Raw genomic sequence first — 24,005 nt, forward strand, 5'->3', positions numbered from 1 at the left:
TGAGGTGTTAGCTGAATGGGCCTCAGTTTTGCTGAGACACACTTGTGTCTTTTTACACATGTGTACATTTGGCTTGTATTGCATTACAGAAACTTGAGTATGTCAAGATTAGCAGTTACTGAGCTGAATAGCTCTTCATTAGTAAGCTGGACAGAAAACAATTCCTGAGGTGTTTTTGGGCACAGTTCTGGCACACCGCACTTGTAGGTATCTCCATTACATACCCAATTTATGATTTAGTGGGTAGTTTTACAGAAGCTGTAACAAGCCATGATGAGGCAGATCAAAACACACTCAGTGTTTGTGACACTATAATGGGATTGATGCCCAAGGGGTTTAGTCTATTGTATGAAGGTCCTGGTGGTATGTATTAAAGGAGTCTAATGACTCAGTGATGCTGGTGGTAGTTTCTGTCCTGTCTCCTCGAGGGCAGTCATTTTTCTCTTGCAGTGCACTGAAAAGTAGTATAGGTTAATGCCTTAAGATGCTTCAGTGAAGCTGATACAGTTCCTCTGCTTGAAAAGCATTGCTCTGGGGCATAAAGCAGGTGCTCAGGCTTGTCACAGTTACTGTTATATAAAATGCAGCTTGCATACATACCAAGCTGGGGCGCGCTGGTGGGGAGAGCTGATTTACTGCAGACCAACTGAAACAGTGATTCACCGCCACCGCCTCCTGTTCACCTGACACGGGAAATGAATGGAAACAAAGTTAACATGAGAGCATGAAAATGAGAAATAGCCATCTTCTAGGGCAGTCTATTCAGTGACGCAAAATGACTTTGTTACATTAACTGCTTTGTACCTACTGCCATATGATTGAGCACAAGTTTATGTTTTGAGAGTTGGACGTAAGGCTGGAGGGGACCTGCATTGAAATGCCTGCCTTGGTTGAGCCAAATGGTGTGACATCTTGGGCAAGGAGAGAATCAATGACTATTTTAACACACCTTTCACTGGTAAGAGATTCTAAGAAGTAAGATGAACAAGTCCTGCTGGAAAAAAAAAGAGGGCCGTTTGATACCTGCTATGTAGACTTCATTCCATAATGTTGGTAGAAGTAGGTTGCATAATGGTAATTGGCTCTTTCCACAAAACCCACTGCTTCTGTGTGTTGTGGTTCTGCCACTTAATAAGTTTTTAATATCAAATTTACCAGCCTTGATAAATCTGGAATAGGGATGCTACTGATAGTATACAGCCTATCACATTGCTAGAACCAGGTTAAACAATAAATGCTATGTTAAAACTCCTTTTAGTTTGCATCAATAACACAACTCTGGAATGGCTTTGGGACTTGAATACTTAGAATTGTGTAGTTCTTTAGCTATGGAACAAGAGTCAGAAGATTAGTTGTAGTTCCTTAATAAATACTCTTGACAGAGAAATATGCCAGTCTTGCATTTCCTTCTAGAGGAGAGTTTAGACAGATGCTTGAGTTAGACCTTCAGCATGAGACGTATAATAAAGCACTTTTCTTCTGTCTTTCTAGCTCCAAAATTTGGGCATTAACCCAGCAAACATTGGATTCAGTACCCTAACAATGGAATCTGACAAGTTCATCTGCATCAGGGAGAAAGTGGGAGAGCAGGCACAAGTAGTGATAATTGACATGAGTGATCCAACAACACCCATCAGACGTCCAATTTCTGCTGAAAGTGCCATCATGAATCCAGCCTCTAAAGTAATTGCTCTAAAAGGTGAGTAACCCTTTATTATTGTAGTATGAAGTATTTTTAGCTGTATTACTGCTTATGTTCTTAAGGTTTATGTAAACTCTCTAAGAAGAATGTATATGAGGACAAGAATTCTTGCCTGAACTTGCATGCTGTATTTTTGGCAGTGGATTTTTCAGTAATCTTTGATTTGCCTCCAGATAGGTGTGAGATTCTTGGGCTTGTCACTGCAGCCTCCTATTTTCACCAAGGACTAGGTCAACATATGGTATACTATCCCTTTAAACAGGTGTTGTAAACAGAATGGACATATGCTTAGACAAATAGGACTGTAAGGCCATTCTTACTCACTGTTCTGTCCTCGCCCTTTCTTGTAGCTTTGACGAGCTTACTAGATACCAACAAAATGTTGAAAGGATTGCCAGTAACTGGGAAAGTCTGAATGTACAAGCATGTTAAGTTTGGCAAGCATGAGATCTTGCAGATAGAAGACCTCTGCTTATCAGTACCTGTGGTGTTGATACTGCCTTTAAGCAGCGCTCAGAGCTCAAAAAAATAATTATAGTATATCTCTGGCTCTTTTATTAAATGACCCACTTCTGGTATTTAATCTCAATAACTGTTACTGACTATATACTTTTCTTCCTGCATCTTTTCTAAACAGATGGTGAGTGAACTTTGTCATGATGTTTCATGTTCAGTAGTACAGGATGGTCTAATCTCATAAAAAGTACTGAACTTCAAGGTAGCTGTTTGACAGTTCACTTCACAGCCAGGTGGGAGATTCTAAATCCTCAGCTGGTATTATAGTGCAAATGTTCTCCATTGGCTTGTTGCTAACCATCTGGCTGCTTTGACTATTGACTGTACAGAATGAAGAAGAAGAGTATGTTCTTATGTTTGTGTGTGTGTGATGGAAGTACAGTCAATAGACAAAACCAAGTTACAATATTTTTATGAGAGACCTCTGCTAGCATGTCCTGTGTGCTATTCATTTTTGCCTAAATGTGTTTTTTATTGTGGAAAATTATGGTGAAATTACTTAGGGGTCCAAGAAATAACTGTCCTCAGAACTGGCACAAAACCTGTAGTTTCTTGTCTTTGATCTCAGCCTTATACTGACATTATGGGAAAAGGAATGTGTTAATGTTTGATTTCAGCTGAATCTATGATTCAGCTAAGATGCTTAGACATCTGGCCAAGGACTGCCTTACCTGGGTTGTGGGTAAAGGTAACAATGAAAAAAATAGCAACCTCTTAACAAATCTGAACTTATCCATAGTCTTGGACCCCTTTAAACAAACCATATTGGCAAGGAAAGTGCCTTCTCTACAGTAGCAAAGCTTCATCTAGCCCTTAAAAAGGAATCTATATCATCCAGTTTTAAAACTAACCTACTAACTAAATGGATTATCATCAGCTTTGAAGAATATAGCTTTATTCTTGCCAGTGGTAAGACTTACTCAAAAGAAGTATCATTCTGTCCCTGCAGAGTGAATAAGTTTGTCCTCTGAACAGATAATGTTGAGTGAGTGATGTCATATTGACATGCAGAGTTATGTTGTTGGCTATTGCACACTTAATGATCTCTTCTTCTATCAGTAATCCAGTGACCAAAGTGTTGGGTAGAAAAGAGGATGAATAGAGAGCTACCCAACCAATATGTTGTTACCCCTGATAACCAGCAGAAGTACAGTGAACTGCACTGAGACGTGGTTTAAATCAGTCTGTCGCTCCAGACTTTCCCTGCTGATTGACTGAGGCTTCAGTAGTCAAACTCTTGCATATTGTGACTCAGTGTGCCATGAGTGGGAATTGCTCATAATCTAAGTATTATTGAGCAATAAACATACAAACCCACTCTTAAAGAAGAAATGAAATGGTTCTGGATTTAAGCTGAAATACAGTATGCACAATTTCATTTCTGGATTGCATGTGGCATTTTCCTGGTGTACCAAGGTTTATGCTTTGTCCTTGTGTTTGTGATTCTTTTGCTTTGCTCTGTATTGAGAGTATTCCCCAGTTGGTTTAAGTGGAGAATGCAGCACTCAGGGTGCTTCCATTCCTTGTGGAAAGGAGAAACCTCATGCTCTGGTGAACTGAAATGTAAATTCTCATGCCAGTGTTCAAAAAATGAATCTGCTAACTTGACTACACCTGTAGAGATTAGTCCTAAGTAAATTGAACAGTCTGGTAGCTTGATCAGAAAAACTTAAGAAAGACTGGTTTTTTTGTCTCACATCTTGGCCCAAAAAAGCGTTCAAGTACACATAAGACTCAAACTTACACTTGCCCTCATCATGACTTTATAGCAGGTTCTGCTCTCTTAATCCAAATAATGGAATTTTTGGTAGTTTAATTACAGTTTAGAGTTCTGAAGCTTGAATTTGTTGCCATACTGAAGAAATTGTATTGCTTTGACTCCTGTGGCACTCAACATGCGTAGCTAGCTCCGAAGTCTTGTGTTCTCTCATGGCACGGCATTAAACTCATATGATCAATTTACTGTATAAATTATGCTAAAACATTATAGAGCAGTCTGAGATGTGTATTAACTCAGGGTTAGTATGAAAATGATTCCTCAGTGGCCAGCAGCCTTTGTCTGTCAAAACTTTCCAGTAGAAGTTTTCTACCAGTTTGACAGAAGTGTTACTAGCAGGGAAAACACTTCTGAAATAACGGCATTACAAGCCAATACTCCAGCAGTCTGAGTGGGTGTCTTGTGAACAGAAAACAATATTCTTAGAGCTGAGTTGTCTCATCTGCAGAGAAGTAAAACATCACTCTGATTTCCTGAAAGGAAGAGTTCCTTATGCTTTATAGCTTTGTTCAGTTAACATCAGTTTTAAGTCTATCCTTACTAGCTGCTTCTGGTAGTTAAAAGGAATACTAAAGTCAAGCTAAACCTGCAATATAGTTACCTAAATGATGAAGCAGCAACCTTAACTGGAAGTAAAGCTCCAAATCTCTTAACTTCTGACTGAGCTCTTCAGCAGACACTTGTTGTATCACAGTTGTACAGAGCCCATCCATCTCCTAGTTAAGTGCACGGTTTGTTCAACAGAAAAATAGAATGGAAGCTGTGGTCTTTGGCTGTCTTGAGCTGTTCCAAGTCTTGCGCTGTTGGATTCCAGGTCATCTACAACAGCAACTAAATTGACAAACTGGAGCCATTCTTTCTATTAGTTATACTAAATGACATCTAGCAGACACCTATCACTTGATATACCAGTGCTGCTACCTGAACCAGAGTTTGCACAAGGTCTGTAGCTTAGACTGTCTTTTGACTACAACTTATAGTTGATTAAAATGTCTATGCTTGTCAGTTGTTGGAATGTCCATGTAAGTGTCCATAAGAAGCGGACTTTTTTGTTTCAGGGATGGTAGAGCTGTTGGGGAAGGGGAGGGGATTCTGTTTGCTATGAGTCAGGTATCAAAGGAGCATCAGATGTGACAGGGCACTAATCCTGTCTGTAGTATCACTGGAACAGTGGGTTAAACAGGGTGCTTGTAAATATAGAGAATACAGATGGCCAGTGTGGTAACCTGTCCATGATGTTTCTTGGGTTTTGTCACACTAGCTGGGAAAACACTTCAGATCTTTAACATTGAGATGAAAAGTAAAATGAAAGCCCACACGATGGCAGAGGAAGTGATCTTCTGGAAATGGATATCTGTGAATACAGTTGCCTTGGTGACAGAGACAGCAGTCTACCACTGGAGCATGGAGGGAGAATCACAACCCCAGAAGATGTTTGACAGGCATGCTAGTCTTGCAGGCTGCCAAATCATCAATTACAGAACAGATGAACACCAGAAATGGCTGCTGCTGATAGGAATTTCAGCACAGGTAAGTTACCTGTGCTGCTATGAAAACAATCCGGAGAGCTGTGGTCCCCCTTCACTTAATGGTTGCTATTGTTTCTTAACTTTGGTTCCTATAGATTAAAAATTCAAAAATATTTTTTTTTGTAGGAATAACCTGACTTTTAATGCAGTTAAAGCACTGGAGGAGGGCATGAGAGGCATTTGCTGCTTCTTAGTTTGCTGTCCCAAAGGTCTTGCTATAAACATTTGAAATCTTATCTCTAAAAGCTAACCTTTCTTCTTTTTTTCTAGCAAAATCGTGTGGTTGGTGCAATGCAGCTGTACTCGGTTGATAGAAAAGTCTCCCAACCTATAGAGGGCCATGCAGCAGCTTTTGCAGAATTCAAAATAGAGGGAAATGCCAAACCTTCTACCCTCTTCTGTTTTGCTGTGAGGAGTCCCGCAGGGGGCAAGGTAAAGTCTGCAACTGTTTTCCTGTTTTGCTGTAGCAGAACTTGGTACTAATAGGACTTCAGTGATCACCCAGTTTAGTATATGCTTTCTGAAGAACATGTTGGGAACCGTGTGCATAGCACACTTTGTCAGCATCATTTTGGTGTTTGCTTTTGGTGGATTTTTGTTTGTTTGTTTCTTTGGTTTTTTTTTTTAGCTTTTACCGGTTTTTACTTGAAGTTCTGGAAAACTTGTCCCTCTGATAAGTATCTGGAACACAGCTCCCCAGAATGTGTTGATTTAGGATTGGGTGGATATTCATCAGCCAAGTGTGGCAGATGACTTCAGTAGCATATCTGAAGAGAGGAGCTTCTTTCATGTGGCTGTACTTGCAGGCAGTCTTGTGACATACTCTTTTCTCTTCCTAGCTACACATAATTGAAGTAGGTCAGCCAGCTACTGGAAATCAACCATTTGTTAAGAAAGCTGTTGATGTGTTTTTCCCACCTGAGGCACAGACAGACTTTCCTGTAGCAATGCAGGTAAATGTTTGACTCCCCAAAAAATCAACTTTATAGCTTGTCAAGTAGCTGCCATCTCTGTCATAAAGAATGCTTTCTGCTTGTGCTTTGCTGTCATTCCTCCTAGTTCTGGGAGGGGTGTTAATAGGTTTGTGGGAGGTAGCTATCTCAGAGCATGCAACTGCTGACCAGTCTAATAGACCAGCTTCATAAATGAACCAAGAGCTGCCTTAAGGTAAATAAAGCAAGCTGTCTACATGGCAGGATTCATGTCCTTCAGCTCGAAGCTTAATTAACAAAACATCTGAAGGCTTGTTCCAAAGTGAAAGTACTTTTTTTGTCTGAAGACCATTTTGGCTTGCAAGCCTCCCCTGTTTAAGTGCCTTGACAGGCAAACTGGACTACTGAATAGCTGAGCCTGGTTTAACTTCTACTGGTGTTTTTCTGTAGGCCTTGTTGGAAGAGAGTCGAATTATCTCATTAATATTTCTGAACAGAAACTTGTACTGACATATCTAGACTAGAATGCTAATTATGCCCAGACTTTCTCCCTCAGCCTGGCTCATTAGGATGAGGAGTATATCCTTTGCTGCAGATGAATTTTAATTTCCCTTCAGCCTCTGTTTGGTGGAGCTGTGGCTCCAAATGGCCAGCAAAGCTGTTAATTGCTTTGAGCCTGTAAGGAAAAAGCCTGAACCTATATTTGTTCTTGATGTCTGTGCAAAGGCATGTTACTGCAGTACCATCTTGTGACTAGGCTAAAGGCAGCTGTCTTAACTGTTACAGTCTTAGTCTTGACTAATAAAAACTCATCTTTTGGCAGATTGGAGTTAAGCATGGTGTTATCTACCTGATCACAAAGTATGGATATATTCACATGTATGACTTGGAGTCTGGAGTGTGCATCTACATGAACCGTATTAGTGCTGATACTATCTTTGTCACAGCACCTCATGAACCTACCTCAGGCATTATTGGTGTGAACAAAAAAGGACAGGTAACAAATTCAGCATTCTGGTTTTGATCCTTCTAAAGCTCAGATGGAATGTAACAAACCTGTTGAGTGACTTGATGCAACAAATGTCATGAAAGGGAGCAAGTAACTAGTTGATTAGTCAGTTTTTTACTGTTCCTAGTACAGAACTGCATGGGTAAGAACTTAGTGGGTTTGGTTTTGTGTGTGGTGGTGTTTGGTGGGATTTTTTATCATCTACTACTACACCATTTTGTAGCCATTTTGTTGCTGTATTTCATAGTGGTTGTGGAAAGTACAGTACTTCTCAATATACCTTTTGTCCTTTCCAGGTGCTTTCTGTATGTGTTGAGGAAGACAACATAGTGAACTACGCTACAAATGTTCTCCAGAATCCTGACTTGGGACTGCGTATGGCTATACGTAGTAATCTGGCTGGGGCAGAGGAATTATTTGCCAGAAAGTTCAACACGCTATTTGCTCAAGGAAGCTACGCAGATGCTGCTAAAGTGGCTGCATCTGCACCGAAGGTAAATAACTCCGAAGGTACAGCTTAGAAGTCATGGACATTTGCCTTAGCTTAGTGGATTTGCTTAGCTCACTTGCATTTCAGTACTTGACATTCAAATACTGAAGTGCTGCAATACTAGTCCTCTGCAGTTTGGCTGTTGCTCTGACTAATACCTTCTCCCATATCCAATAAAGGAGTATCTCGTATAGTTTTCCAACCCTAGACTGGACTTGTGGCCACTGACTTCTTGCTAGGGTGTCGTTGTTTCGATGAAAATCTTCACCGTGAAGGCTTAAGAGTAGATGCTTCAGCATATAGCTTAATACCTGGTTTTGACTAATACTATTCAGCCTTCCCTAATTAAACGTTGTTTCTCTCCATCTTGTGCCTCTTCAGGGCATTCTACGTACCAGTGATACGATCAGGAAGTTCCAGAGTGTACCAGCTCAGCCTGGGCAGGCCTCTCCCCTGCTCCAGTACTTTGGAATATTGCTTGACCAGGGACAGCTGAACAAGTTTGAGTCTCTGGAGCTCTGTCGCCCTGTCCTACAGCAGGGCCGCAAGCAGCTTCTGGAGAAGTGGCTGAAGGAAGACAAGGTAGGCTTGATCATGACACTTAATTCTGTTGCGTTGTAACAACTGAGTGTGAACAATACTTTTGTTGATACTACATCTCTGAATTCTTCTGCCTGACAAAATACCATTTCTGACTTCAGCTGGAGTGCTCAGAGGAGCTGGGAGACTTAGTGAAGACAGCCGACCCAACCCTTGCACTCAGTGTCTATCTTCGTGCTAATGTGCCAAACAAAGTGATTCAGTGCTTTGCTGAAACTGGACAATTCCAGAAAATAGTGCTATATGCTAAAAAGGTAAAGCTGTTTACTACAAACTCCTAGACTTTATCTTATGTTTAATGTGTACATTCTCAAGCTATCTTCCTTGAGATAAGTTTGATTCCTGTCACTTAAAACTGATAAGTAGGAAAGATTGAGAAATTGTTTTCTTCACTGTCATATTGCAAATCATAGTGTATGACCAAGGTCTGAGCAGTCTGCAAAAAAATTAGATTCAGAGTATCCAGAATTTTATGAACTATGAAATTAATGGACTGGCTCAAGCTTATGCTGGACAATAAAGATTTTTCTTAAATTCATAAGACACTTGTTCTGTAATTCATCCAGAAAAAAAAGTGGCCTGATGTCCCCTTTTAAGTTTAGGACCTTACTTGATAGATAGTGTCTTAAGACTGTTTAAAGATTTGTTCCCAGCAGTTTTCTTACCTAGTAAGAGAAATTCCCTGGCGCAAGTTCAGTTACTAAGTAGGTGAATACTGAACTTCTGTGTCAACAGACAGGCAGGCAGTGCTTTTGTCTGAGAATTCCTGGAAGACGGGGAATGAGCATAGCAGCCTCACAGCAGTTCATAGTGCCTGTGATAAAGAATCTGAAGGCTTAAGTGATGTGTAAAGCTCCCCAGCCATGCATGACTGTTTCTGAAATCTCTAGGTTGGCTATACCCCAGACTGGATCTTCTTATTGCGAAGTGTGATGAGAGTCAGTCCAGAGCAAGGCCTGCAGTTCTCTCAGATGCTGGTACAAGATGAGGAGCCACTGGCTAACATTAACCAGGTGATGCCTACAACAAGAGTTCTGGTCTCCTTCTAGACAGAGGTGATAGCATAGTACCTTATGGGGGGACTGGTAAGGCCAGTTCAGGTCTCTAGTTGGCTTGGTTAGAAAAGGGACTTTTCTAGCCAAGTTTGGTTACGTTTAAGTCTTTAGAGGCAGGTGTGCTCTGCGATTCTTTTGGAGGCTTTCTCGCTTATTACTGTAATATTGATAATGAATTTGCCATAGTCGCAGTCTAGGCAATAGTGTTACTGTCCTACTGTTGTTTTTTATGGAGCATACATTAACTCTTCCCATGCAGAGAATTTACAGGAATATGAACAAATAAATATAAGTTGAGTGCTGGATGCCAGCGGCCACTTCTGGTTAAAGAGAGAGAAATAAGGCAACACTTTGCATTTATTAAGTAATTGAAGCTATGTAGAAAAAGTCTTAGCTTTTCTTGTAGCAACTATCCCAACAAGAGAGAAGGGATGGGATTTGCAAACTGCATTAAAACTGGAGTGGGTGGCAAAATCTGGCATAATAGCTCAAAATAGTGTGCTTCTTATGTTCTAGAGAAAAAGAAGAAAGTGTGAAACTTGTCTCACTATTACTAGTAGTAATCTTATGAAAATAAAGGGAAGGTAGTGTGCTGGGTGCTGTGATGAGCTGCCTTTCTAGTGTTCTAGCCGGGCCATGAGTGTACACAGATAAATGTGCATGTGTATGTATAAACTCCTTCTCTAACTTGACCAATCTCAACAGATCGTGGATGTATTCATGGAGAACAGTCTTATTCAGCAGTGCACGTCCTTCCTGCTGGATGCCCTGAAAAATAACCGCCCTGCAGAAGGCCACCTTCAGACTCGCCTTCTGGAAATGAATTTGATTCATGCCCCGCAGGTGAGACCTCTTAATCTAGTACCTCCAGAAACTGAAGAAGAGACAGTAGTAGGCTTGCACAATAACATGATGTCTGATACTGGTATCTGTAAGTATTTTAGTCATTGTTGTGGCTTTTCAACAACTTTTAAGATAAGCTGCTATGATTCTCCAGCAGTCTGAATATGAAATGTAACCTCCTAGGTTGCAGATGCCATTCTTGGAAACCAAATGTTTACACACTACGATCGTGCTCATATTGCCCAGTTGTGTGAAAAGGCAGGCTTGCTCCAGCGAGCTTTGGAACACTACACGGATCTCTATGATATTAAACGTGCTGTTGTTCATACTCACCTCTTGAATCCTGAGGTAAGTCTGTTGCACAGAGTAAGAAAGTAGAAGCTTAAGTGAACACTCTTTAGTACTTCTGTAGCTGCTAAAATCTCTGCAGCCACTAGAAGATGGGTTGTAGGTCCTGAAGTACCACACACAGCTGTGATTCAAGAACACTTGGCCAGTTAATGATTAAACTTTAATTTGTACTTCTTATGGCTTAAATCTGACCTCAGTTTCTCAGGTGGACATTCACATCTTTCTTCCAAACTGCATTTTTTGTAGTTGTAAAGATGGCAAGTGTGTTTCTTTTTAAGTACTTGATCTTAATGCATGGAAGACTTCTCTCTAGTAGCTGGGGTACAAACTCTGCCTAGTTGCCACATTTTTAGAAGTCAGTCAAATCCTGTGTAAGTTAGTAAAATTTCTTTCTCTTTGCAGTGGCTTGTGAATTTCTTTGGCTCTCTCTCAGTTGAAGACTCTGTGGAGTGTTTACGTGCCATGCTGTCAGCCAACATTAGGCAAAACCTACAGCTATGTGTGCAAGTTGCTTCTAAATACCATGAGCAGCTTGGTACCCAGTCTCTTGTGGAGCTTTTTGAATCTTTCAAAAGCTATGAAGGTACAGTATTAGAGGGAAGCACTTACTTGGAAGCACTATTTGATTGAGGTTAATAGTAAGGTTTGTAGCTTTTATGGGAGAGGTACTTGTCACATGGCAGGACCTTAGGATGCATTTGTCAGAGCTCATCAGTGTGAGTTCTAGGGATAGCTTTGTTCTAGGTAGTTTCTTACCCTCTTGAGTAAGGATCAGAAAGCAAGATGAAACCTGAAAGAGGGGAAAGAAAAAAAAGTGTTCCTGCAGTTGAGTGAAAGCTGTTCCCTCAGCAGGGGTGAGCTAAGTAACAAGCCAAAGCCCATAGGAGTCTGCAATTCCTTTGCTTACCCTTCTAACTATGTGACTCTTTCTAGGACTCTTCTATTTCTTGGGTTCCATTGTAAACTTCAGCCAGGATCCAGATGTTCACTTCAAGTACATCCAGGCAGCTTGCAAGACTGGTCAGATAAAGGAAGTAGAAAGAATCTGCCGTGAAAGTAACTGCTATAACCCGGAACGGGTGAAGAACTTTCTGAAGGTAAATATTCTGTATATTTTGCTTAGCAGCAGAACTAGAGCCTTCTAATGGAGGGGAGTACCACTCAGGGTTTAGTTGCCATGGCTGAGAGTAGTCTGCTGTGTAGCTGGAATAGGAGTCTGATCACATTCCAGATGTATAACAGGTTCTTCTAGGCTATCTCTGGGAAAGCAAGCCCAAATTCACCATTCCTTTAAAACTGTCCTGTATTTGACTTGTACCAACTTCATGAATATGTTGTCACCTAAGAAGAGGTGAATCCAGGTGGGCAGAAGGAAAGACTATGGTAAAATATTCAGCAGAAGCTTTAAGGACATTGGCTAGACAAAGCTTATTAAAACTGGAGTGAACCTGTACTGCAACACTTTGTGTGCTTTGTGACTGGTAACATGGGATTTTAATGCCACTACATCTGCTTGGCAGCCTAAAATTTAAACATATTGTGACTTCTGTGGTCAGACTTTCCTGCTTTGAAAACACTTCAACAAATGGTGGTTGCTTTTTTTTTTTTTCTCCCACAAAATACAGGAGGCAAAGCTCACAGACCAGCTTCCTCTGATCATAGTCTGTGATCGATTTGACTTTGTTCATGACCTGGTGCTCTACTTATATCGCAATAACCTGCAGAAATATATAGAGATCTATGTACAGAAGGTAAGGAAAATCCAGTTTTAAGCTCTTGCTCTTTCCTTCCTTAGAAGGAACTTAACCTTCCAGTAAAGTAAAGCAGAATCTGCTATGTCTTTTATGCTCACACTTCTAGTGCAGAGGCTCTTCAATAAGTCTTTTGTCTGTTACAAACCTGTTAGTGTAGTTCTTCCTGGAATGTATATACAAATGTGTTAGTAACTTAAAATTTGCTGCTCTAAAGCATATTTAAATTGTTAACTAGAAGTTCCCCACATGGAAGACTGGGGGTGGATTATTAGTAATGCTTATAACTAATTCTAATGATGGTGGCTTATTCCAGGTGAATCCTAGTCGTATACCAGCAGTGGTCGGAGGGCTTCTTGATGTGGATTGTTCTGAAGATGTCATTAAGAACCTGATCATGGTGGTTAGAGGCCAGTTCTCAACAGATGAGCTGGTGGCTGAAGTGGAAAAAAGAAATCGGTAAAGAAAAATGCATCTGTAGATACCATGGTTGGGCTTTCCTGACCCTGCTGTACACCCAAATTGAATTGGATGCAGTTTTTTTGAATAATGCGATATTTATAATGTTTTATGTTTCTTTACCAAAAAGCAGCTTAGATTTGCTAGTCAGTCTCTGAGTATTTGGGCCCTACTGGAATGCCTGACAGCGCTGCATGATGAATAACATGGCTTTTGAACACTTCCTATACAGCCAACCATGGGATGTGCATTTGGAGTAAATCTGGATAAAACCTTCTTGACAGTCTTGTTGTAGGCACACAGCAGCTTGTGTAATTAGTTTTTAGTTCTGTGAAATGAACAAATGGCTTTAAGTGTGAAGAGCCCACTAATAGAATGGAAGTTGAAAGGAAAGATTGCAACATTAGTGGCATCTGCAGGCCCTCTGTGATGTTAAACTTGCAGATCTGGCCTCCACTCAGTTGAGACTTGTTAAAAATAACTGGCTGGTCTCCATCTGCTTTGAGGTCTGACCAGCAGACTTGCTTGAAGGGAAGGCCAGGTATTAATGGGAAGCTGTAAAGCATGCTGCAGTCTGACTTACAAACCTGAAATGTTTGCTTCTTCAAAGGCTTAAGTTGCTGTTGCCATGGCTTGAATCAAGGATTCATGAAGGCTGTGAAGAACCTGCGACTCATAATGCCTTGGCCAAAATCTACATTGACAGTAATAATAATCCAGAGCGGTTCCTTCGTGAGAATCCTTACTATGACAGCCGTGTAGTTGGCAAATATTGTGAAAAGAGGGACCCTCATCTGGCCTGCGTTGCTTATGAGAGGGGGCAATGTGATCTGGAACTCATAAAGGTTAGCAAAACTGCATTTATAAACATGTTAAAAAAACCTGCTTGCTGCCTGAAGTGGAAGCCTCGCTGGTTGTTTGTCTAACACTTGCAGAATCCTGTCTTGCAGTTTCACTCAGGAGTTGAGGTAGGCAGGATTCTTCCATATGGAGATAGTGATTTTTATGTTGATGAAAAGAAATCTTTATGCTATATGTCAAAACTAAAATTTTATAACTCTGCAGCTTTAAGGTACAATTCATGTCTTTCATCCACTGATTTGCTCAAAACCAAGCTGTTTATAGGGACCAGCTAATGAATACGTCTACTGTTAAACCTTTGTTAATTTGATTTTTGGGTTGTTTGTGTTGTTTTTTTTTGTTGAGCCTTGAGCACTTGATCAGCAGAAGATACAGGCTGGCACCTAGCCTGGCTCTGCAGTAGGAGGAAAAGCTTCCCTGAAATTAGAACAGGGCTTGTAATTTTCCTGTATTGTGGCTGATCCTTAGTGTTGCTCCAATACTTAAATAGAAATGAGGAAAATAAATGTTGACATTCAAACTGCAAGGACTTATTCAGATAGCGTTCCTCTCCTATCTTAAGCTTCTTGATTTCTAGAACCTCTCTCAGAATTTCAAGGGCAAGTGAAATTCCCAGGGTTCTCCAAACACATCCCTAGTATCAAACTGAATACTAGAGCTTAATGCCAGATTGCAATGCTTGTGGCTGCTGGGAAGGAAAACATCCTCCTCCTACCTGCACTTTGCACTAGTGTATGCAAAGAATGTCAGCTGTGTAGGGGTAAGGACTAGCTTGTTTTGCCTGTTTGAAATGAAGGAAATGGTATTCCCCAGCAAGGCCCTACCTTGTGTTAGAATGGTGGTGTAATCTAGGATTGCTGCTGGAAGTGAATGACTTTCCAGCTTGAAGCAGCTGTAGCTGTAAAACAAACAAACAGCCAGCTTGTTGCATTTGGCTTTTCTATTTAAGGGTAGGAAGGTGGCTCTGAGTTGTCCTTTTGCTAGGATAAGCTTTAACATTCTGGTTAACCACAAAAACCTGTCAGTACCAGTTTCTTCTTTGAACTAGTATGCTGAGCAGGTGTTTCTGGTTATGGAGAAAAGATCTTCCTCCTTTAAGAATGATTCTTGAGATGTTGCCTCCTAGAAAAGTGCTCAACTCCTGCAACTAATTGATGTAGAATGTAAACCAAAATTGTGCTACTGCTAATTTGCTTGCAGCAAAGTACGCGGGATTCCAAAAGCTAATTCAGATACTAACAAAAACACGACCTGTTGGTAGAAGATGGAATAGGTTTTCAGGTTTTTACCCTTCTAGTTGAAAATTGAGGCTAGTGGCACAAATAGGATTATAACTCGTAACTCTTCCTTGCTGTACTTCTATAGGAGATTTCACATTTATTCTGTACCCTTAACACTGTAACAAGGAAATCCAGGCTACTTGCTACTCTGAACACTTCTAGTGTAAATCTAATGACACCAAATACATAACCTATTTCTAGCTTTAAGCACCAACACCATTTCTCAGTTCACTACTTAACACTGCCCAGGCAAGTGGCTCCATTTCTAGATTTAAAACTTAAGTTCTTCAGGCTTCTGCAGGTCTTCACTTCAAACAGAAGCAAATAGTTACTGTGAAGCCACTGTCACAGTATTTGTGTCGGGCAAAACCAAGAGAAGCTATAGAAATTCTGCTGGAGACCTCTTCCATGAGCCTTCCAGATCAGAGGTTGGGTAAGAACTTGTCTGTGGCATTTAGCATTGGTCAGCAATTAGTTCTAGTCAGTCTTCTAGACTGTCTGATTCATAGCTAGCTAAACCTGTTCTGTGGTACTAACCCTTCACGTTAACACCAATATTTGTAACTTCTCCTTCAGGTCTGCAATGAGAACTCACTGTTTAAGAGTGAGGCTCGCTATCTGGTGCGTAGGAAGGACCCTGAGCTCTGGGCAAATGTTCTGGAAGAAAACAACCCATTCAGGCGGCAGCTTATTGACCAGGTACAGCACAAAAGCTAAACTTTCATTATGAGGAGACCTCAGGATGTCTCAGGAACAGTAGCTGTCCTTCCCCGCAAAGTCCCTTGAGGCCTCATTCCAACCATATGAAAATGTGTAAGAGTTTGAGTGGCAGGTATTAACTCTGACCTTCATGATCAGAAAACTTAGCTACCAGCAAGAGAATATTTCTGTCCTGTAGAGTGACAGTGAATTTGCTCGCTATACAGATCTAAGATGTGACCTTCATAGCTATATCCAGTATCGAAGAAACTCTTTCTTGCTGTCTATGACAAAATATTCTCAATGTTCTGAAGCCTTAAATTGTAGCTCAGTGGAATAGTTTGGCAAATATCTCATTTAGGGCAAAGACTTAGTACTTTCTTGCTTTCACATCCAGGTTGTCCAAACAGCTTTATCGGAGACACAGGATCCAGAGGAGGTTTCTGTAACTGTGAAAGCTTTCATGACTGCTGACCTGCCTAATGAATTGATTGAGTTGTTGGAAAAAATTGTCTTGGATAATTCTGTATTCAGTGAGCACAGGTAAGAGTTTTGTCTACAAGTTCAGCCCCTTCAGTGCCTTTGTTTAGGTTGTGAAGTGACCTGAGTTATTTGTGAGCCTCTTGGTTGCAGGACCTAAGCACTCTTTGTGTCTAATGAGGTGAAAAAGCAACACTCAAAGTGCTGTGCATTAAGAACAGAGCTAGTTCACACTATGCAGTTTGCAGGGGTGTGTTCAGAGAAAAGAATGCTAATATTGGTAAGCAATTTCTTTTTGAAGGCAAATATCTGTGCTTCTCAATCTGGGGATGAAAAATCATTGCTAGTTACAGCAAATGGGTGTATTTTTTTTTTTTTAAGTACAATACATGTCGCTTAGGCAGGTGTTATAGCCTCTTATAGCGCTGCTTATAGCCTCTCCCTTCTGTTAACCAAAGGAATCTCCAGAATCTGCTGATCCTGACTGCCATTAAGGCTGACCGCACTCGTGTGATGGAGTACATCAATCGGCTGGATAACTACGATGCCCCAGATATTGCAAACATTGCCATCAGTAATGAGCTATATGAAGAAGCTTTTGCTATATTCAGAAAATTTGATGTTAATACTTCAGCAATTCAGGTGAGGCCTGGTTCCTGCGTGACAATATAGAACGCTGGGAAGAGAATGGGAAATGTACTGTTATTAATTTTCAAGGAGTGATTGTCACTTAAATCATTGAGACTTAAGAGTACAGTTCCTGTATGATATTGAATTGCAGGGAGAAGTGAGATTATGTACAAAGAATAGCAAAACAAAGTCAAAATACTGATTTAAGAGGCTGATCTGGTCAAAATAATCAAAATGTTGGGGTGTTGCACCTCATTTGATTGTGTCTGCCTTGGAGACTTGTACTTGAAAGATGCAAGAGAAGCAAATGCTACTAAGCATTTGTCTTCAGACCAGCATTACTGACTTCTGTAAGGCAGAGCAGAAACAGTAACAACAGAAGTCTTATTCTCCCTGCCTCTCCTTCACTGGGCAGAAGTGGCTGTTTTAAAAGCAGTCAGCATCATATTGTTTACACAAAACAGCATATGCACTTGAAGAGTTCTGTTAGAAAGGACAGTGTTATAAAGCTCTGATTTTTAACCTGCTACTTCAATTTCTTACAGGTGCTGATTGAGCACATTGGCAACTTAGACCGTGCTTATGAATTTGCAGAGAGGTGTAATGAGCCAGCAGTATGGAGCCAGCTAGCCAGAGCACAGCTCCAGAAGGACTTGGTGAAAGAAGCCATTGACTCCTATATAAAAGCAGATGATCCATCTGCTTATATGGAAGTTGTTCAAGCAGCTAATAGAAATGGTAAGGCAAAGCATCCTCAAACTTAAAATTGTTTGGATACAAGCTAGGCTATCACATCTACGTTGAGCGGTAGAGATTCTGGAAACTTGGAAATTCTGTTTCAGAGGACATGGGAACAGCCAGTACATGGAATGGATGAGTCAGTGTTCAGTGAGATTCCTGTCAACAAGCTTGTCTGTGTTGCTACACTAAAGATGGAGTAAAAAGTAGCCAAGTGTAATGTATTTATTTAGGTCTGTGTGGCAGAACTGCATGCCAGATGGATTGTAGAATAGTTGTCAAGAAGTTCAGGGTGACTTGGTGCTTAGTGGGGGATTCCTTAAATAAAATGCAAATTGCTTAGTACCATGGTGGAGGAGATCTTTGAGGTGACTAGTGAAAAGCATTTCTAAGCTGATCAAGGTGAGAAATACAGGAGGACTGAACAGAAAATCTTACCTCTCTCTTCTCTCTCCAAGATAACTGGGAGGACCTTGTCAAGTTCTTACAGATGGCCAGGAAGAAGGCTAGAGAGTCTTATGTAGAGACAGAACTTATTTTTGCATTGGCAAAAACGAATCGCCTGTCAGAACTGGAAGAGTTCATTAGTGGCCCTAATAATGCACATATACAACAGGTATGTCTTGATCTACAGTTCTTATGTATGACTTGCTGCTTGGCTGACCCCTGATTTTTGCTGCTACCTTTGTTTGCCTTGGGCTCCTAATGCAGGTTGGCGATCGCTGTTATGAAGAGGGGATGTATGAAGCAGCAAAACTACTCTATAACAATGTATCTAACTTTGCTCGCCTGGCATCTACCTTGGTGCACCTTGGAGAGTATCAGGCAGCAGTAGACAGTGGCCGCAAAGCCAACAGCACAAGGACTTGGAAGGAGGTAACTTAAACTTGTGGGTTTTAATAGTCTTCAGAATGTGAACTACTGTTGTGTCTGAGCATGTTGCTCTAGAGCAAAATTGGGCTCCTTTGCTCTGTCAGTAATGTGGAAATTAAAGAGGAGTTAATTCATAACTATCTACAACTAGCTCTGATAGTAGTTTGTTGACTGTTTCTGGCTACAGGGTATGTCTGTAGCTTTATAAGCTGTCCTCTTGTCCAAGACAAAGCTTAATATGAAAGCAGTGTAAAATGAATGGCAGAGTTTTTAGTTATGGAACAAGCATTATGGAAAGACTTATTTGGAACTGAATGTAAGCTTCAAATTTGGTAAAGCTTTGCTAATTAATTTGTCCTGTAATATACAGAGATTAAGTAAGTATTGCAGTATTCTGCTTTTGGTTGATTGTTTGCTAACTCTCATTGTAGGTATGCTTTGCCTGTGTGGATGGAAAAGAATTCCGCTTGGCACAGATCTGTGGCCTACACATAGTCATCCATGCTGATGAGCTTGAAGAGCTGATCAGTTACTATCAGGTTAGATCACTGTTAATATCCTAGAAGACTTTAGACGGCATACTTGTATCTGCTAGTAAAGTGGTCACAGATAAAACTCAACATCCTGTGGGGCTGATCTTTAGATTCATTCTTCTTCTCCATTTCCTAATACCTGCATGCATACTTTTTTGATGTAGTAAAGGGAAGGATGATCATTTTCACTGTCTTTCTTTTACAATTCTGTTACCTCACTGTAATGATATCTTTCAAGTCTAAGCACTCTCATTTGGATAGAAAAGCAAAGCATGTTGAATTTAAGTAAATATGCATTTTAGCAAGCTTTAAGTGCCAGATGGTCATGAATTTGCAATTAACCCTTTTTTTCCTGACATCCAGGATCGTGGCTACTTTGAAGAACTGATTGCCCTTTTGGAAGCTGCTTTGGGCTTAGAGCGTGCTCACATGGGAATGTTTACTGAACTGGCCATCTTATACTCCAAATTCAAGCCTCAGAAAATGAGAGAACATCTGGAGCTCTTCTGGTCTAGAGTTAATATTCCAAAGGTATGCAGTAAGGTAGCTACACTGCAAGTGGAGCTGGGAAGCTGTCAATGAATCAAACTGGGTGATTTCTTGTTTTATCAGGTGCTCAGAGCTGCAGAACAGGCTCATCTCTGGGCAGAACTTGTATTCCTCTATGACAAGTACGAGGAGTATGACAATGCAATAATTACTATGATGAATCATCCCACTGATGCTTGGAAAGAAGGGCAGTTTAAAGATATAATTGCCAAGGTAAGTAACTAGTTAACTGAATCAAAGTGCTGAAATTTTCAGAACAGAGGCAAAAATGCGCAACAGAATCATCATTTAGAAAATTAGCTTGCTTAAGCTACTACTCAATTTTCCTACTGTACTTAAAAAAAATTTTCAATCAGTTTAGCACACGAATTAATCTAATCTTATACCCTTTGTTTTGTGATGTGCAGCACATTCTATTGAGTGGCAGCAACTAGCACAGGGTGTTTGCAGAGGCTGCTCAGGAGCATAGGTCACAAGCAAGAGGTGTAAACTTCTTAATACCTTGAGATAGCACTCAGCTTAAGTCTGAGGCTGTGACTGTTCCTGAAAGATCTCTGCAAATGTTCCCAGCTGTTTGAGTGAGAGAATTGCACTGGCCAGTCCCAAGAATGCTGCAGATAATAGTGAATTGATTAATAGTTCAGACAAAATCTAAGACTGAAGGCATTCCTGGTGGTCTTCTGGGTTTCAAGACAAGTTAAAGACTGGTTAAGACTACAGCCTTTACTGGCTTTAGGAGTTCAACAAATGGTCACACCAACTCCAGTGGGCTTCTTGTGCCAGGATATTTTAACTGTGGCTGGCTTAGAACTGATTTGTACTACCCCAGGTAGCTTGTGACTTCACTATCTGGAAGCAGATGGCACAAGAAGTAGTTATAAGATTGAACAAGAATTCTGCATGTAAGTGTAACACTTCTGACCTCTAGAAGGAAACTTAAGCTTATATTTAAGAGTCAGTTAAACCTTGTGCGAAGTGATCCAAACTAAGCATGTTAGGCATAGTTGTGTTTGAAGTATTAACTAGTGTCTAACCATGCAGGTGGCCAATGTGGAGCTGTACTACAAAGCCTTGCAGTTCTACTTAGACTACAAACCTCTGCTGATCAATGATCTCCTGCTTGTATTATCTCCACGACTGGATCACACCAGGACAGTCAATTTTTTCTCAAAGGTGAGTTTGGTAGATGAATAAGGAATCCTCTTGTTCAAGTTAAGACACTTCAGTCTCTAGTTGGCAAAAAGGGTTGATGCCTGTCAGGTGGCTTTGCTCCAGTATAAAGGACTGAGAAGCAGCCCAATCTCAGCTGGATACAGGAGGCACTGGAAGAGTTAGCACAACTGGCCTAGGAGGCTGTTTTATCTTACTGCTGGCAATACAAGATGCTTTCTCTGAAGGGTCCTGACAATAAGCACAAACTCTTGTAATAACAAGCAGGCACTGTTTCAGAAATATGAAGCGTCAGACCTGGTATACTTTACGTTCACTTTATCTTGTATTGGAATCATCTTAATTGCAGGTTAATCAGCTACTTCTAGTAAAGCCTTATCTGCGTTCAGTCCAGAACCACAACAACAAAGGAGTGAATGAAGCTCTGAACAACCTTTTAACAGAGGAGGAAGACTACCAGGTGAGCCCCACAAATTACATTGCTAGGCCTGAGGGATGCTTCTCTTTCTCCAACAGAAAGAGGCCATAGTTTGGTTGTTCCCCATCTGACAGAGAGTAATTCCCTGTGTAGAAGACAAGTTCCACAATGCAGTGGTAGTGGGGGTGGAATCAGACCTGTTGTGGGCAGAAGTCTTGAGACACTGTGAGGATTTGCAAACAAAGCAGATATCACAGTTATTTCTCAGAACATCAGCCTTCATAAAGCTCTATATTAGGTATGTACTCTACTAGGCAAGACTTCTGTAAATATATTTTTCTGGCCCCATTAGCTGCTTTTTGGAAGACACACTTTGTCTTTTAAAGGTAAATAGCTTTTCTGTCAAGTGAAGTCAGTATGACCAAGTTAGTGTCTTTGTTAAGAATCTTTTGGAGAGATGCATGAAATACACAGCGTAAACAAGCTGTATGCATAGAATTACCAGCCAGAAGGCAGAACCTAAACACTTGTGCACTGTGCTTAGGTGCTTCTCTACTGCAGTTCTTGCCTAGTACCATCTGGAAGCATATGTAACAAATTTCTCTCAAACAGGGTTTGAGAGCTTCCATTGATGCCTATGACAACTTTGATAACATAACGTTGGCTCAGCGTCTAGAAAAGCACGAACTAATTGAATTTAGGCGTATTGCAGCGTATTTGTACAAGGGTAACAACCGCTGGAAACAGAGTGTGGAGCTATGCAAGAAAGACCGCCTGTATAAGGTGAGTTAATGCAGTCTTTTTCCCTGACTCCCAAGAAGTCTGAGCTATGGAGCAGTGATCTTCTGGATACTGAATGTGTTTAGGTAGTTTTGAATCTGGAGTTCTAATTAGTCTTAGACCTTCATTTGAAGTTTGAGGAATGGCTCTTAGAGAAGTGTTTACAATTTCAAATGCATATCTTAAATTTAATTTCATAGTATTTTTCCATACTTGGAGAACTGTCTATATCAATCAATGGCATCTGTATGTTCTCCATATCTATATGGAAATCCTCCCTGGAACTGAAGACTTATGGCCTTGTTAGGATACAGATGAAACATGATTACAGTGGTATAGTCTTAAAGCCTGCAGTGACTTCTCGTGGGCCAGTTTTTGATTACTCTCTAGGAGAGCTGGTAAATAGTCTTCTATCTTGATGTGTAGCAAGCAGTTGATGCAGTCTCTTCTGTTCTGGGTAATCTTTAATGTCTAGTGGTGAGGTAGGTGGGATAACAAAGATTGTTCATCTGTTACAAAACTCAGTAAAATCTCATCAGGCCACTTGAAGTGCTTAAAGAAAGCCTGTTGGATAATGTTAATACAAGTATTCAGGTTACCTCAAAATAAGAGGACTTAAGCTACAGTACATATACTCATTTGGCTCCTACAGAACATGCCTGGTGTTGTTATAGACTAAGTTCATGGTACTCCAAATACCTGGTGTATCTAGCTAGTGATAACATGCACATAAGGTGTAGAGCAAGATGTTGACAGGCAAGGGTCAAGTTTAACTGTTGCTGTTCTCTGTAGGATGCTATGCAGTATGCAGCAGAGTCCAAAGATGCAGAACTAGCTGAGAAGCTCCTTCAGTGGTTTCTGGAAGAAGGCAAGCAGGAGTGCTTTGCAGCCTGCCTTTTCACATGTTATGACTTGCTGCACCCAGATGTAGTCCTTGAGTTGGCGTGGAGGCATAACATCATGGACTTTGCAATGCCTTATTTCATCCAAGTGATGAGAGAGTACCTTACCAAAGTAAGTATTGCATAGGCTAAAAAGTGAAGACTTCTAGTCTCCTGGATGATTAGCATTATGTAAACCAGACCTCTTTGCATATATTTGGAAGATTTTTGTTCCTCATAGACTGTCTTCTAGAAAGTTCAGTGGGTTTTACTCACTTAGATTAGCTAGTGATATTTATAAATAGATGCCTTGGGACTTGAAAGAGGTCTAATTAAACTTTTGCTTTTAACAGTGGACATAAGCAACTGTGTATGCTTTTCAGAGTAGCTCCATAGTTGATGAAGCTGAAGACTTGGTGAGGACAACATGTATCACCCTACTTTGTGTAACCATAAAAATACTGTTTTCTTGTTACAGAGAACATAGCCTTTGAGTAACTAATAGTACATAGTATTCCTACATCAGTCATAAGAGTAGACTGCTGAAGATGATTTTTGTAATGGAAAACAGAACTTTAGATGTGTAGTCTGGCTGTACAGTACTGATGCCAATAACTAGTCCTCAGCTGAGAGGAGAGATTCTGATCATGTGTGGTCCTGAAATGCTTGTCTCAATTTTCTCAACCAGCTCTGAGATACTAAGCTGAGATACTTCCTTGGAATGCTCTAGGGTTGCATAGAACATCACAGTAAAGAACTTCATTAAAATGAGTAATCTAAAAGTTGCCTCTAATCAGTCATGTTAAGTGTTCCCCTCTGAATTTTCTTGCAGGTTGATGGGCTGTTCTATAAGGTGACACTCTGATTTCAAACTCTTTGTGTTCATTTGTGTCCCTCAGTATCCTAGGATTCTTTTACAGGAATCTAGCTGTAGCTTCTGCCAGAAGAGCAGTGTAATTTAGCTCTAACTCATTTCCTGTTCACTTTCTAATGCTGAAAGGATAACTATTCATAAGCAACTTGAAAATCCAACCAGACTCTGCTCATTTTCATGGGAAATAGAAGCCAAGTGATTGAGCAGGAGCTGAGTGTTTGGGCT

At 40.6% G+C, this 24,005-nt stretch overlaps 1 protein-coding gene across 3 annotated transcripts in view; it reads left to right on the plus strand.

Moving 5' to 3' along the window:
- The window catches only part of CLTCL1 (clathrin heavy chain like 1), a 35,365-nt gene that overhangs the window by 6,942 nt on the left and 4,418 nt on the right, over window positions 1-24,005 (plus strand). For 2 of the 3 annotated variants that reach the window (XM_065033099.1, XM_065033101.1), the window contains exons 2-31: window positions 1,492-1,699; window positions 5,257-5,525; window positions 5,795-5,956; window positions 6,364-6,477; window positions 7,280-7,453; window positions 7,762-7,959; window positions 8,337-8,537; window positions 8,657-8,809; window positions 9,446-9,568; window positions 10,316-10,453; window positions 10,637-10,801; window positions 11,207-11,387; window positions 11,738-11,901; window positions 12,430-12,555; window positions 12,872-13,014; window positions 13,625-13,859; window positions 15,732-15,854; window positions 16,252-16,397; window positions 16,793-16,976; window positions 17,510-17,702; window positions 18,161-18,318; window positions 18,414-18,578; window positions 19,007-19,114; window positions 19,472-19,639; window positions 19,721-19,870; window positions 20,699-20,830; window positions 21,177-21,287; window positions 21,858-22,028; window positions 22,818-23,039; window positions 23,739-23,759. In XM_065033099.1, coding sequence (XP_064889171.1) covers window positions 1,492-1,699; window positions 5,257-5,525; window positions 5,795-5,956; window positions 6,364-6,477; window positions 7,280-7,453; window positions 7,762-7,959; window positions 8,337-8,537; window positions 8,657-8,809; window positions 9,446-9,568; window positions 10,316-10,453; window positions 10,637-10,801; window positions 11,207-11,387; window positions 11,738-11,901; window positions 12,430-12,555; window positions 12,872-13,014; window positions 13,625-13,859; window positions 15,732-15,854; window positions 16,252-16,397; window positions 16,793-16,976; window positions 17,510-17,702; window positions 18,161-18,318; window positions 18,414-18,578; window positions 19,007-19,114; window positions 19,472-19,639; window positions 19,721-19,870; window positions 20,699-20,830; window positions 21,177-21,287; window positions 21,858-22,028; window positions 22,818-23,039; window positions 23,739-23,759 — 4,806 coding nt within the window. The remainder of the gene's footprint in view (window positions 1-1,491; window positions 1,700-5,256; window positions 5,526-5,794; window positions 5,957-6,363; window positions 6,478-7,279; window positions 7,454-7,761; window positions 7,960-8,336; window positions 8,538-8,656; window positions 8,810-9,445; window positions 9,569-10,315; window positions 10,454-10,636; window positions 10,802-11,206; window positions 11,388-11,737; window positions 11,902-12,429; window positions 12,556-12,871; window positions 13,015-13,624; window positions 13,860-15,731; window positions 15,855-16,251; window positions 16,398-16,792; window positions 16,977-17,509; window positions 17,703-18,160; window positions 18,319-18,413; window positions 18,579-19,006; window positions 19,115-19,471; window positions 19,640-19,720; window positions 19,871-20,698; window positions 20,831-21,176; window positions 21,288-21,857; window positions 22,029-22,817; window positions 23,040-23,738; window positions 23,760-24,005) is intronic. The other variant, XM_065033100.1, reaches the window with a different exon arrangement.

This window comes from Columba livia, chromosome 17 (assembly GCF_036013475.1).
Source record: "Columba livia isolate bColLiv1 breed racing homer chromosome 17, bColLiv1.pat.W.v2, whole genome shotgun sequence".
NCBI lineage: Eukaryota > Metazoa > Chordata > Aves > Columbiformes > Columbidae > Columba > Columba livia.